At 37.4% G+C, this 12,647-nt stretch overlaps 1 protein-coding gene across 1 annotated transcript in view; it reads left to right on the top strand.

The window, feature by feature from the left end:
- The window catches only part of SACM1L (SAC1 like phosphatidylinositide phosphatase), a 31,064-nt gene that overhangs the window by 1,212 nt on the left and 17,205 nt on the right, over positions 1–12,647 (top strand). The window contains exons 2-5 of the mRNA XM_037382491.1: positions 6,605–6,702; positions 8,280–8,354; positions 10,816–10,943; positions 11,951–12,100. Of these exons, the coding sequence (XP_037238388.1) occupies positions 6,605–6,702; positions 8,280–8,354; positions 10,816–10,943; positions 11,951–12,100 (451 nt within the window). The remainder of the gene's footprint in view (positions 1–6,604; positions 6,703–8,279; positions 8,355–10,815; positions 10,944–11,950; positions 12,101–12,647) is intronic.

Below are 12,647 nucleotides of genomic sequence, written 5' to 3'. Positions count from 1 at the left end.
ATGTCCTTGTGTGTCCTAAAGGCATTCCCAGGCTTCTGACCTCTAAAGATTAGCTTGAAACTTTGTAATTGAGTTACTGATGCCATTTTCAGGCAGCGGTATCTGAAAGTGATTTTTAAGCCTGGCTTAACTGTATTTAATGCTCTTGTAAATTTCATTTGACTGTCATCTTTTGGATTCAGAGCAAACAGATATTTCTTACAGATCTGTGTAAACAGATTGACATAACGCTGTTATGTGTTTAAAAATCGCTGGGCTTCTTTCCTTATTTTGATTAGGTAGCTGTGTGAGGGTACACAGACACTGGAGATAAAATTGAGTATTACTGAAAAGTAAGGTCATTAGTGATGGCTGAAAGAGTTGCTTATTTGGCAGAAAGTTTTTTTCCTCTTGTCACCTGAACAGTATTTGTCTGTCTTTAAGCTGAATTTGTGATCTTTTTGCCAGCAGAAGAGAAAAGGTAAGTTGTAGGAGTAGCAGTTGTGTGACTTGTAGTACACAGTCATTCCTACTGAGAATTTTTAAGTAAAAGCACTTTTCTGGGTACAGGCTAGTAAAGAATTTTCTCATTTAATCTTAACTAAAAGCAAGCTGTGAATTTTTTTAGAACAAGGCTGTCTCAAATGTGGTTTAACATGAATTATTTTTTTACAAACTTGAAAACAGTTGTCTCATGTTCTGAAAAACGGGCTTTTTCCCTGTTGTTACACCAAGCTGCGGCGATGCCTGCAGACTTTCTGCCAAGCATTTTAAGATACAGGGCCACAACTTGGGTGATGAGCCAAACTTACTAGGTTGGCAAAGTCAAAGGAGAATGTTCTGAGAAATCCAGGCTAGATTTCAGTTTGGGGGTTTAGTGGTAACAGTGTTTTGGTGGTTTTTTTTAACTGACCTCTCATTTTCACTATGAAGAGGTCAGATACTGCAGTTGCACCTTTTGTGGCTAGTCTGGTGGCCCTCTATGAAGCCACCCTGATTGTAGCGCTCTGTGGGGTCCCATTCATTACATGCAATCACAGGATCTAGCTCAGAAGGCAAACCTTATGTTTTTCTATCAAAAGTAGTGACTCAAACCCTTTGTGCCTTGACCAATGTAATCAGACAAGTTCAGGTGATACAGGTAAAAATGCTGGTGCCTAGTGTCTGCTACCATCAGAGCTAGTGGAGTTACACCAGCAGTTATTGGGGAAAACTATTAACCTGAAAACTGCTACCTATAGCTGTCATCTATGTCACGGTTATACTTATTTAGCTTCCTCCCATAGCCTCATGAATAAATTGTAAAATTCAAACAGCTGCTCTAGGTAGCAAGCTAGTAGATGGTAGTGAGGCTACCACTCCAATTAATGAATAAAAACCGATCGGTAAAGCTGTCTGCAGAACAGAGAATTCTGGCTGTTGTTTAGGCTCAGTTAAAATAACTTTTTTCCTTTGTATTTGGATGATGACTTATCTTGCTGATAGCATTCTCAGTATCCTGTGGGTCTCTGATACTGTCTGTTTCAAATTTAACTCCTTTTGCCTACAGTTATGCCTGCATGCTTTGTGAAAGTACTTGTCAGTCATTAGTAGCTATTGCACTTGAACACAGTGCCTTCCACCTGTCTGTATTTGGGGAGGGGACCAAAAGTGCATCTTGTCTTTCTGGGGTTTTTTTTGCTTGTTTTCTAGACTGAGTTTTCAGAGACTGGATAATACTTCTGGAAAAAACAGCTACACATCTTTTTTTTTTTTTTTTTTTTTCCTACTTAAATTAAGTGGCTGTCATGGACAAGCTCAGGGATGTTGATTGAGGGCATTTATTTATGCAGTAAATTATTTGTCATCTTAAGTGACACTTAACTGGACATAGCTGTTATGAAGCTATGCCTTTAATATGTGCGCTTTTTTTGTTGTTTTAAATGGTATTTCCATTAGTGGTTTTTTAATCCTGGGATTATACTCCCTTTCTTCTCCCTGCAACAACTACTGCTCCATGGGAGATGTTCCAATTCCTTGAGCTGTTTCTGCTTGAGGAGTAATATTTATGGTAGATGTATAATTAGCACACCTGTTCACCTAGAAAATCTGGAATCTCTGGAGTGTTGAAACCATCAGCGTGTTAGCACTGTTACTTAACATGCTGTTGGGACTCTGTGCATATACTAATGCCTTCCCTGTATCTTGCTGCAGACCACTTCGGTATCTTGAGTACAGCAAACGCATTGCTGTGCGGTACAGGGTGTGCTTTTTGGCTTGCTTTATTACAGTATTTAGAGGCTGACATCAAAGATTTTCCTGCATTAGAGCAATGTTAAGTATTTATGGTGAAATAATCAATTACTGAAGTAAGGGTTTGGCGATTGAGGCCTGGAAGGTTTAAATGATATTGAGTGAAGTACTATCTTTAGTTGCCATTAGAGCACGATGGGTCCTCTTTCATGCTGTATCTGAACACAGGAATATTCTTGCAAGATCAACCAAACTAAAATGTGGGCTGTAACTCTGCATCATCTTCGTGATACACAACAGTGCTTTATATAGTCTAAGTAATGAAGTGAAATTTCACCACAAATATACAAATGAAAAAAAGCCTGATTTTGCACTTGGTGTAAGTGGGCAGAGGTTGATTTTTGCTTTTACATTTCTGTTGTGTTGGGAATCAACACTTTTCTCAGCTTTGAATTGTAGAAATGAAATCTAGTGAGCGAGTTGCTTTATCTCTTGGCAGCAATCCACACAGTTTCAGGAGAAGATTTCAAAATGACATCCAAGTCACCTTCAGTAATATTTGAAACATGAATTTGGTGGTTGCAGTTCAATACCTTTCCTTTTCTTGAGTAGTATCGATGCCAAATATTTCCATTTATCACTCCCTTTGTTCTTTAGCAATACTGAGAAATAGCCCGTGATGATGGTAGTCATGATTTTTTTTTTGTATTAGAAAAGTAACAAGAACCCAAATTTTCTGAAGGCTTTATGTGCTGTTAAGCTGTAAGGGAAGCAAGATATTGCTGTTAAAGTTCTTGATGTTTTGGATGGCTATAGACAGCAGTGACAACATAGCCAAGGAGAAGGTAGGCTATGCTATCAAATATGAAGGTTATACAAAAGCAGAACATGGCCTGTTGAATGGAAACCAGTTTCAAAAATAACTACAGACTTTATGGGCATCTTGAAAATACAGATTTCTTTATTATATTTCATATAATACTAGCACTTGGACTTTCATCTGTTCCTTAATTCATTAAAAGAACAGAATGAATCTGTCTACAGATTCCTACTCATTGTGAATGATCCTTTGTTCAGCATTTAGTATCTCCTAAGATCATTAAAATAAGCATGTGTTATCTTTCCAACCTTGTCATAGACTTACAGACTTGATGCTGAGTAGAGTCTGTGGAAAAACACCATTCTTGCAAGCAGTGTTCATAAGCTTCCTACCTGGAAGAGAAGTGAGAGGCAATCTTAGTTATAGCAGTCTTACAGTTTAAAAGCTCATCTAAATGAGAATGAGACTACTAGCCTAGTTCTGGTAATTGTTAAGATTGTAAATGAACACTTGAGCTGAAACCTTTTTGAGTCTTGTCCTCTTCTTCAACCATATTAACTATAGAAAACTTTCAGCTATTTACACAAATGAAGCAAGGATGAAGTGATTCATCTTCCTGTTAAAAACTTTGAAGAGCACTAATTCTCCCACTTCTTCTGAAGCAAGGATTTAACATTTTGCAGGGCATTAGGCTTTTCAGTTGGTGTTGTACAGTTGTGTTTTAGGCAGTTTTTAATGGTGATCCCAAGAGAGAAGTATTTAAGTTCTCTCAACTTCATAGGCTAGCAGCTTGATGTCCTCCTGTCCCTCCTAAAAGATGACCAAAACAAAACCACGCAAAGCTTTGAAACAGTCAACAATGAGACTGTTCTAGTGTGCTGCAAGCTGCTGAAGCCTAGAGCTGATTTGGTTCATTGAACTGAAAACAGGCATAAGTTGTCTTGTGTTCTCCATGATGCTTTTGTGACCAAATCTGGTCTTGTAGAAGACCATGGGAAGGAGGATTTTGATTGCAAAGTTTTCTCTTTTTTTGTGTGTTTGTTGAAGGCAAAATGTAGTTTAAGCAAAGTTAGAAATGTGCAAGCATTGTGTAAGAAGAGATCAAGGTGATGAAAAAAAATGTTTAAAAAGGCAGTGGTAGGTGACAGAAGGCAAAATATGGGTGAGGATTTGAAAGAGAAATGCTGGGGGCTGGTCTAGTGATGCAGGGCATATGACACATACTGAGAGACCAGGCATAATTTGCACCTTAATTCTCTCATTTATCTTAACTTGTGGATGGTGAGAGTAAAAGACTTCATGTTCTTCAAGGAGAAATTATTATTCGAGTGTAGTAAATATAAAACTTCTTTATATGATGACTATTCTACACCTGTAATCTTTCTCAGTTGTTTGAGAACAGGCTATAACTAAACACAATGAATGAGTGCTGACACTATGATACTGTCATGGCTGTGTTTTATAATGAAAAAAGCAGCTTTTAAAAATACTGATCATGGATGGAAATACTCAGTTGTGCTCTGTACTGTCAGTGTAAGTGTCTTGCCTAGGTTGTGGTTTTTGTACAGAGTATTTAAAAACAGAAACTATCGTTCTCACAACTTTAGGTGCTATTTTACATCCTGCTGTGTTTAAAGGATTTTTTCAAATTATTTTGCTTAAGAGAGTCAGATGAGTAAGAGTGCGTAAGCATCTGTTAAAGGCATAACGGGTCCAATATTAAACTTTGCAGCATCTTTTCCTCAGTTTTTTTAGCTGGAGTCTTGTGTGTCAACTGATGTCCCAGAAAAAGGTGACTGTTCAACTAAACTGATAGAAGTAGCTGCAGCTTTCTACTGTGGGGAAGAAAGCCTGCTACTGTCTCCTGCCAAGTAGCAATAAGTTCCTGACTGCAGCTTAGATAGCATATCCTGATTTCTTTTTTAGTTCTTTAACAAATTGAGGGCTTCTAAGTATCCTTAAACTTGTCTTGCCCATTTTAGCTGTGTAAGCTTGTTTGCTTTTCACTGTAAAAATGGCTCCTATTATTGTCATGAAACCCCCTTAAAGAGCCAGGGGTGCACATGTGCATGTCATCAAAACTAAAAGCAATGAAAGCAGCGGTTTTAAGGCTTCAGTGTTTAACAAACAGCACATTTGTGGTTCTTAGTCGGATGTTTTTAGTCTCAAAGATAAAGCATTTCATACATGTACGTGAAAATTAAGGAGGCTGTTCTACAAAGGGAACACTGTTGATACATTTACCATTTTAGGGCCCATAGACTTAATTTTCCTTTAAAGAAGTTAAATGACCTGATGAGCACTTAACTATAGATTTCAGTTTGTTGTGTTACGCTGTTTGGGGTTTAGTTCAGTTAAGCATTTGGTGGTCTCTGGCTTTCCTCTAATTGCCCAGAGAGGTTGTAGAACCCTCATCCTTGGGGAGAGTCAAAACACATCCTAAGAAACAGGGTTTAACTTTGAAGTTGGATAAACTTTGAAGCTGGTCCTGCTTTTGGTGGGTGGAAGGGGGTGCTACACATGTTAAGTGGTCCTCTAGACCTCTTTTAACATGGGCTTTTCTGATCTAAATTGGGATTCTAATTCGGCTTTCTGAAGGATTAAAAATGCACAAAAGATGTGAAGAAATGCAAGTTCTATTTAGGGAGACAGAGCCTAAAAATATCTATCTGGTAGAATAAGTTCCCAGAACAAGATATTTAAAACTCTGATCTCTGCTCTTGTCAAGCCTTAAAGAAAGAAAAAATAATTATGAGAGTTAAGAATGCTAGTTCAAGAGCGTTTGGGTTGGTTTGTTTAGCATCTCCTATGCACAGCTACGAGTCCTTTCTGCATAACTCTTGAATTGTTGCACAGTATAACATGTCTGGCTTCTTGCAAGTACCTCAACTGGTGTATTTTAAAGAATATTTCTGAAAACTATGTTTAATTTTATGGCTAGCACTGTACTACATACAGTTTTTCTGACAGGAAGGATAGCTATGAAGTCGGAACAGGATGTCAGTGTATGGCTTGTCTGATGTGTTCAGTGGGGAGGGTACATGTTACCTACCCCGTGTGTGTCACACAGCCCTGGCTAACTAAGCTGTGACATGGCAATGCTGAGACACCTGCTTCAATAAACTAGTGCTACTTTAACTTTTCCGATTTTTCTGCTTACTAGACTTGTGTAAGGGATGTAGTACTTGAGGTTGCTATATTAGAAAGTGTTTGATTAAACTTGTGATTTTGAAGTTTGGTTTTGGCTTATCAGACTTCTAAGTCTATAGTTCAAGTTTACATGAATTAGTGGACCACTATGTACACAAACTCACTTACATGTCTTTTAATTCTTGGTTATTACTGGAATTTAGATTACTAAACAAGCCATAGATTTTGCAAAAACTGATTAGTTTGGCTTATTTTTTTCCCCACTGTCAACATCAGTGGCTGTTGGGAAGCAATCCAGTGAGAATTGTTTTTTGCAGCTGAAATAAGGCTTAATTTTTTTATCTTCTTCAGATTGTGAAGAATAAACAAACCCGAAGTAAGTGTTGCTAAACAAATTCCTTTTTTCTATCCATTCTCTTAAAGGCATATAACACCAGAGAAGTTCTATGTGGAAGCTTGTGATGATGGAGCAGATGATGTGCTTGCAATTGATAGAGTCTCCACAGAAGTTACTCTTACAGGTATTCTCCTCAGCAATATTTCTCAATATAGGCATCTTTGTTCTTTTTGTCTGTCTTGCTTAGGCACTCGGAGAAGAACTTCAGAACCTTAAGTTGGTATGGGGATAATTGTTTTATCTTTAGTTAATTTTTTTAAAACTGTGCTGGGTATTCTGTCCTGCAGAGAACTTTGTTTGAAATGCCTTTTTGCTGTGGGATTGATGCAGTGGGTGACCAGGGTGATGGTGCTTGCCTCTTTTTTTTTTTTTTTTTTTTTTTGGTAAGACTGCCCAGCACAACAGGAAGAACTGACTCGTCCAAGCTAGCTGGGCTTGGAAGATCAGACATGGGAAGGGTTGAACACTGGGCTTCTGCAGCTTTTGCTGAATTTTTCCAGTGCTGTCTTCTGTGAAAATTCAGGTTTTAGCCTTAAATAAAGCCTGTAGAAACAAAACCAGTAAAACGCCCTCACTTTAAATTTGGTTCTGTGTTGCAAATCTGGATTCAGATGTCAGTGCAAGTAGTCTTAAGCATTCTGATGTTGAGGTCTTCAAAATTTTAGGTTTTTTTGAGAGTGTGAAACTAATGCATAAAAACAATCAAAGAACTTGTATTAAATGACAACATGAGATGAAGGCAATGGGTGACTTCCCTTCTGATGCTTCAGGAGTTTGTACCTCAGTATTACTAATCTCTAAACAGACAGAAATGCTACAGTAATATTAATGTAAAAGCAGTCATTCTCTTTCTTTTATTTGGCCTCTTGTATACTTCACGCAGAGCAGTGTGCTCTTCCCACTGATACTTTTGGTGTGGTAGTGTAATATTTCAATTTCTCCTTCAAAACTGTAAAGATAGCTATCCCAAATCTTATTAGTCTACGTCTGTTCTCATTGCTGGTGTTCTATCAGAGGAACCTGCGAGGTGCTTAAAGCAAAGGAAAATTCAAGCACTGTATTTCTCTGTTCTGTAGTCTCTGGGAAAATGCCAAACTCTGGTGTGGGTGTGTGTTTTTTAAACTTCTCTAGTATTCCTTCTGTTACCCTCAAAATGTGGATAATGAAAGTTTAATGTGCTAGGACTTTTAAATGATATCTGGATACCTTTTGGATCTCTTAGTATGTTGTTTGGAATACTGTATCCCTTGCCACATGAATGCTGTTGTTGGTAGTTTTGCAGAGATAGATAAAGTGAACTAGGTCTTCTGAAATGGCAATAGACTGAGGCTCAGAAGAAGGAGTCAGAAGTGGGAGGCACAAGCATTTACAGTTTGTTTGTCCTTGATGTCTTCAAAATAAAAAGGTTCTGGAAGCTGACAGGACAATACATTGAGGGGTCTACTTGCTATACTATCATGTGAATGAGGTTGAATTTATTAAATTGAATGGCCACTTTGACTAAACATGAGAAATGCTTCCACATCTTCCCCTCTGTCCCCCCGTCAGGCTTTGAAATTCGGGTGCATTGCTTCTTGTACTTCAGACTCTAGCAAAACTTGAGGTTTGACCAAGAAGCTTTGGCAAACCTAGTTTGATCATTTTTTAGATAGTCCTGAAAGATGCAGTCAGAAATTCTGAATTTTTTCTTCTGCTTTTCAGTTAAGAAAGATGTTCCTCCTTCAGCGGTTACGAGACCTATATATGGTATTTTGGGAACAATCCGATTGGTGGCAGGTAAGGAAAAGAGATCTGTACTCTTTGAAAATACTTAGGCAAAATACATTGCTAAAGAAGCTTTAATGTCAAAAGTAGTATTTGGAAGTGTTTGAGGATACACTTTCGTCAGTATGATGGGCTTTCGTTGTGGCTGCTAGAGGGTGGTGTAGCTGCTCTAAACGTACAGTTAACTGGCAGCTTGTTGAGTTTTAAGGAATGCATTTTAAATGCATGCAAAGAACTTCATCTACTTTTCATAACTATTTTGATCTTAGTTGCAGGACTTGATGCAGCAGTCAAATATTGGGTCATGAAGTTTGACTTAAAATCAGTAATCTTGGCACACAAATAACTTGGAGTGACTCAGGGTGATAGACTAGTAGATGCAGATGTGCAACTAATGGTTGTGTGCCAACTATCCTACAAATATAAAGAAAATTCAACATTAAAAGAAAAAGGACAGACTAGAACAAGTCTGTATTTTGGGGAGTTGTAGGATAAGGTAAGGATAAGCTGTCTGCTTTCTCTGTCTCGATGGCATTCAGATCTAAACAGTTACTGCCCCATATAAACCTGATGTGTAAAGTCTGAGCTTCCAAGAAAGTAACTTGCTATTCAAAAGATCTCTTGTGTAGACTTTATTATTTGAGGCTAAAGTAGTCTGAAAAATGGTGTAATAAGAACCATGTATACTGAGTAAGTTTCCATATGCAGAAAGGATTTAGGTTCACTCACTGCAGTATTCTCAACAGAAGCGAAGTATTATTGTGTTAAAAGTAGTAACTTGTGGCAGGATCTGCTGAACTTCATATGCACATATTCTAAAGAAGTGTGGATCTTGCAGAGTAAGAGCAATGTAATGGAGACCTGTGTCTTGGGTACTTGACAAGCCCTGACAGTTTTAAAACTGAACTGCCCCAAAGGGAAATTTTCACAACTTACAGGCTTGATAATGACTTTCATTCATCTGACTATTATATAATATGGACAGTATATTCTTTTACTAGGTTGGATTTTTTCTTTCCACTTCTGCCAAGCTTTGCAGTGTGTGTTAGTATACAGCTGTCAAACTAAAGAAGATACAGTTAAAGTAAATATTTAGCTGAGTGGTGTTAGGCAGTTCAGTTAACAAATAAATGTAAAATTGGTTGCCTATCTAGCAATGCAGTATCTTTAACAAGCATAAATATTCTTTGCCTATTACAGTATTAAGGGGGGAAAAATTGCTGAAGTAACACCTGAAGCTCTGAAATATCAAACAGAAGGTTGGATACCCAGATAGGAAAAGACAACATTGAAAATTCCTGTCAGATTAAATGTATCTATTTGTGCAGCATCTTTGTAATAGTTGTGGATGTAATGTGCTGTTCTCGTAAGGTATCTGGGTTCTGCTGACGTACCAGCCAAAAGCAATACTTAAACTTAAAAATGCTCTAGCATGTTTGCATCTCAAGTGGTTGAATATTCCATCTAAATGTGTAACACTAGAGCTGTGGATGTCAAAGTGGGGGTGGCATCTGTTCTTTGACTAATTATATGGAATAGATACCTGATATAATTCACTTGTCCATAAAACTTGGTGTATATCTAGATACAGTAGTAAATACAAATAATGGGTAAACTTACCACATACAATGTGAACTGTTTCTGCTTTGGCATTTATATTTTGAATGCTTTAGTACAAAAATGTACTAGACTTGTGGCTCTGTGCTTCTGTATGGCCTGCTTGTTGATTTGCTTTATTGGAATTGTAAGCAAGCATTTAACGGTTATAAGATGTAGATGCTGAGACATTTTTATCCATCAACATACAATTTAATTAAGAAACTTTTTACTTTTTAAAAAAAAAAAGGCACCAGAGTAAGGTAGCCTTAGAAATAAGGCTATGTTGTGTTTACCAAAAGTGTAAAAATTGCTTTAAGTGAACTGTCATGACCATGGGTTTGTTTGCTTTGTTACTTATGCATCCAGGAAAAGGGCAAGCTTCCTGTCTTAAATTATTAAAAGAACCCCTTTTCTCCTTGCTCCATTTTGAACCTATTAGGATAAATATTTTTTTCAGGATATGATGAATCAGCTTTTTGGATTCTGAGTCATGCTTCCTTTTGTGTATTTCAGACTCGCTTTCCAAACCACATTCAAGACCATTGGCCACTTTCTGCATTTGCAAGCCTAGAGACTTTCAGACTGTCTCAGGTCTAAAGTGTAGCTGATACTTATGTTGTCCATTTAAAAAAAAAAAATTCTTAAACTTAATGAATAGCTCAAGATCTGTGAGCATAGAGAAATGGGTAGCTTAGGAAGTGTTTTGTTTGTTCCATACGCTTGCTGTTAAGAACATAGAATATAAAATCCTAGGTGTAAGTTGAAGAAACCTCACTCTTAGCTATTGGTTTCAGTTTTCTGGTATGGCTGTAGGCTGCTTTTCTTAATACAGTGCATCTATTGTTTTTTTAACTTTGCTCTTTCTGGTTTGCAGGCACGTATCTTATTGTAATAACAAAAAAGAAAAAAGTAGGTGAGATTTTCAGTCATGCAATCTGGAAAGCAACAGACTTTGACATCCTCTCGTACAAGAAGACCATGCTACACTTAACTGATATTCAGGTAGGTGGATTGATTAGAGGAGTGCGGGGGAACGTTACCTTATGTTAATGTCCATTACCACAGGACCTAATTTGATGAGACTATGAACATTTTTTAAGAAGCTCTTTGAACTATACTTTTTCCCTCCGATTTGTTCAGGCATCAAATATTGTTGCAGTATTTGAGTATAGGTGTATGTAAAGTTATGTCATTCAAGATAACAAACTCACTTTGTGTGACTTAGAATATCATCCCCAGAGTTTGATCTGCATATTGTGCATTTTCCCCCCTCTTGAGATGGCACACTCTTCTTCATGCTCTTCCTGTTAAGTCTTTCTCACAGCTCTGCTATTCTGGTAGTCCCTACAGTAAGATGCCTTGCTGTTATCTAATTATCTCTTGCCTAATTTGTAGAATTGTTCAATTACATAATTGATATAAAGGAAGAATTGATTTTTTTTTTGAGGGAGGGAAAGGATGAAGATTGCTTAAAACAGATGTGCTGTGGATTGATAGAGTAGATAAGGGTGGATAACCAACAGAGCTGAAAGGAAATCTGATGCTCTTTCAGGAAAGGAATGAGCATAGTCTTGAACCAGAACAAGATTATTGGCATAATCTTGACAGTAAGTTATATCCTTCCTTTTGCATTGCCATCTTGTTTTGGTATTTTTGACCAAATGGTTTGTAGGATAACTAATGGCTTCCTTTTTGTTTGGAAGTAGCTAGTATTAGTTTTATACCAGTAGCTGGAATATATACCTCACAGGAATACAGTTTTCTACTCTCCCTTCTACTGTTCTTGCAGAATCTGGCTGCCGTGTGCTAGCTAGCTCTAAGTTATCAGTGAACTGGTATCAAAATTGTAATCTCTTAGTTTCCTTCTTGTACAGTAATATCTGGGTGATGTCAGGTGTTGCTGGAGCACTAGCAAAGCTAATCTCATCACTTCTAAAAGTAGCAGTAGTTTGAGATATTCAATGGCAATAAATGAGAGCTCTTCTGTCCTCTTCTTCTCATCCCCACAGTTGCAGGACAATAAAGTGTTTTTATCAATGCTTAATCATGTCTTGAGTGTGGATGGATTTTACTTCTCAACAACATATGACCTAACACATACTCTGCAACGGTTAGCGAACACGAGCCCAGAGTTCCAGGAAATGAGCCTCCTAGAGAGGGTAAGGATTTAATTTTGCTTAGTATTTGTCTCAGACATTGTCAATCAGTTCTAAAACTAAAGGAAACTATGTAAAGCTTAGAATGATGTAATGGGACCACAAATTTCAGCAGCACCTGAGCTTAAACCTTTTTTTAACAATGTTTTAGTATGTTAAATGGTAGTAGACACTTAAAGCATTTATGGTCCTCTGTTAAAACTAAAAATGGCTTTACTATTTTAATCACTAGACTAGTGAGACAGATTTATATGTTGCTTAAATGCAAGTCCTTATAACTGAACTAGCAAAAAATAGCCCAATGTTGCTGAACTGTGTAACTAGACTTATTTCTGATTTTAATTGAGTTGTACTGTGACAGTTGTCTGGAATAAGCAGCTGATAGCAAGAGGAAATACAAGTAACTAGGCAAGTGTGCAAAGTATACAGAGTCAAGTTACAATTTGAGTTTGCGTCATAGGGTGCTTAGAAGAAGGGTGGAAATGGCTGTTTTGTAAAGCTTCAGCACATGAGTTTGTTCAGTGCTGCAGTATTTTATCAAAACTGTTAG

The sequence above is a fragment of the Falco rusticolus genome, chromosome 4, assembly GCF_015220075.1.
Source record: "Falco rusticolus isolate bFalRus1 chromosome 4, bFalRus1.pri, whole genome shotgun sequence".
Taxonomy (NCBI): Eukaryota; Metazoa; Chordata; class Aves; order Falconiformes; family Falconidae; genus Falco; species Falco rusticolus.
The sequence above is the reverse complement of the archived record's forward strand: the minus strand, read 5'-3'. Positions and strand labels throughout refer to the sequence as shown.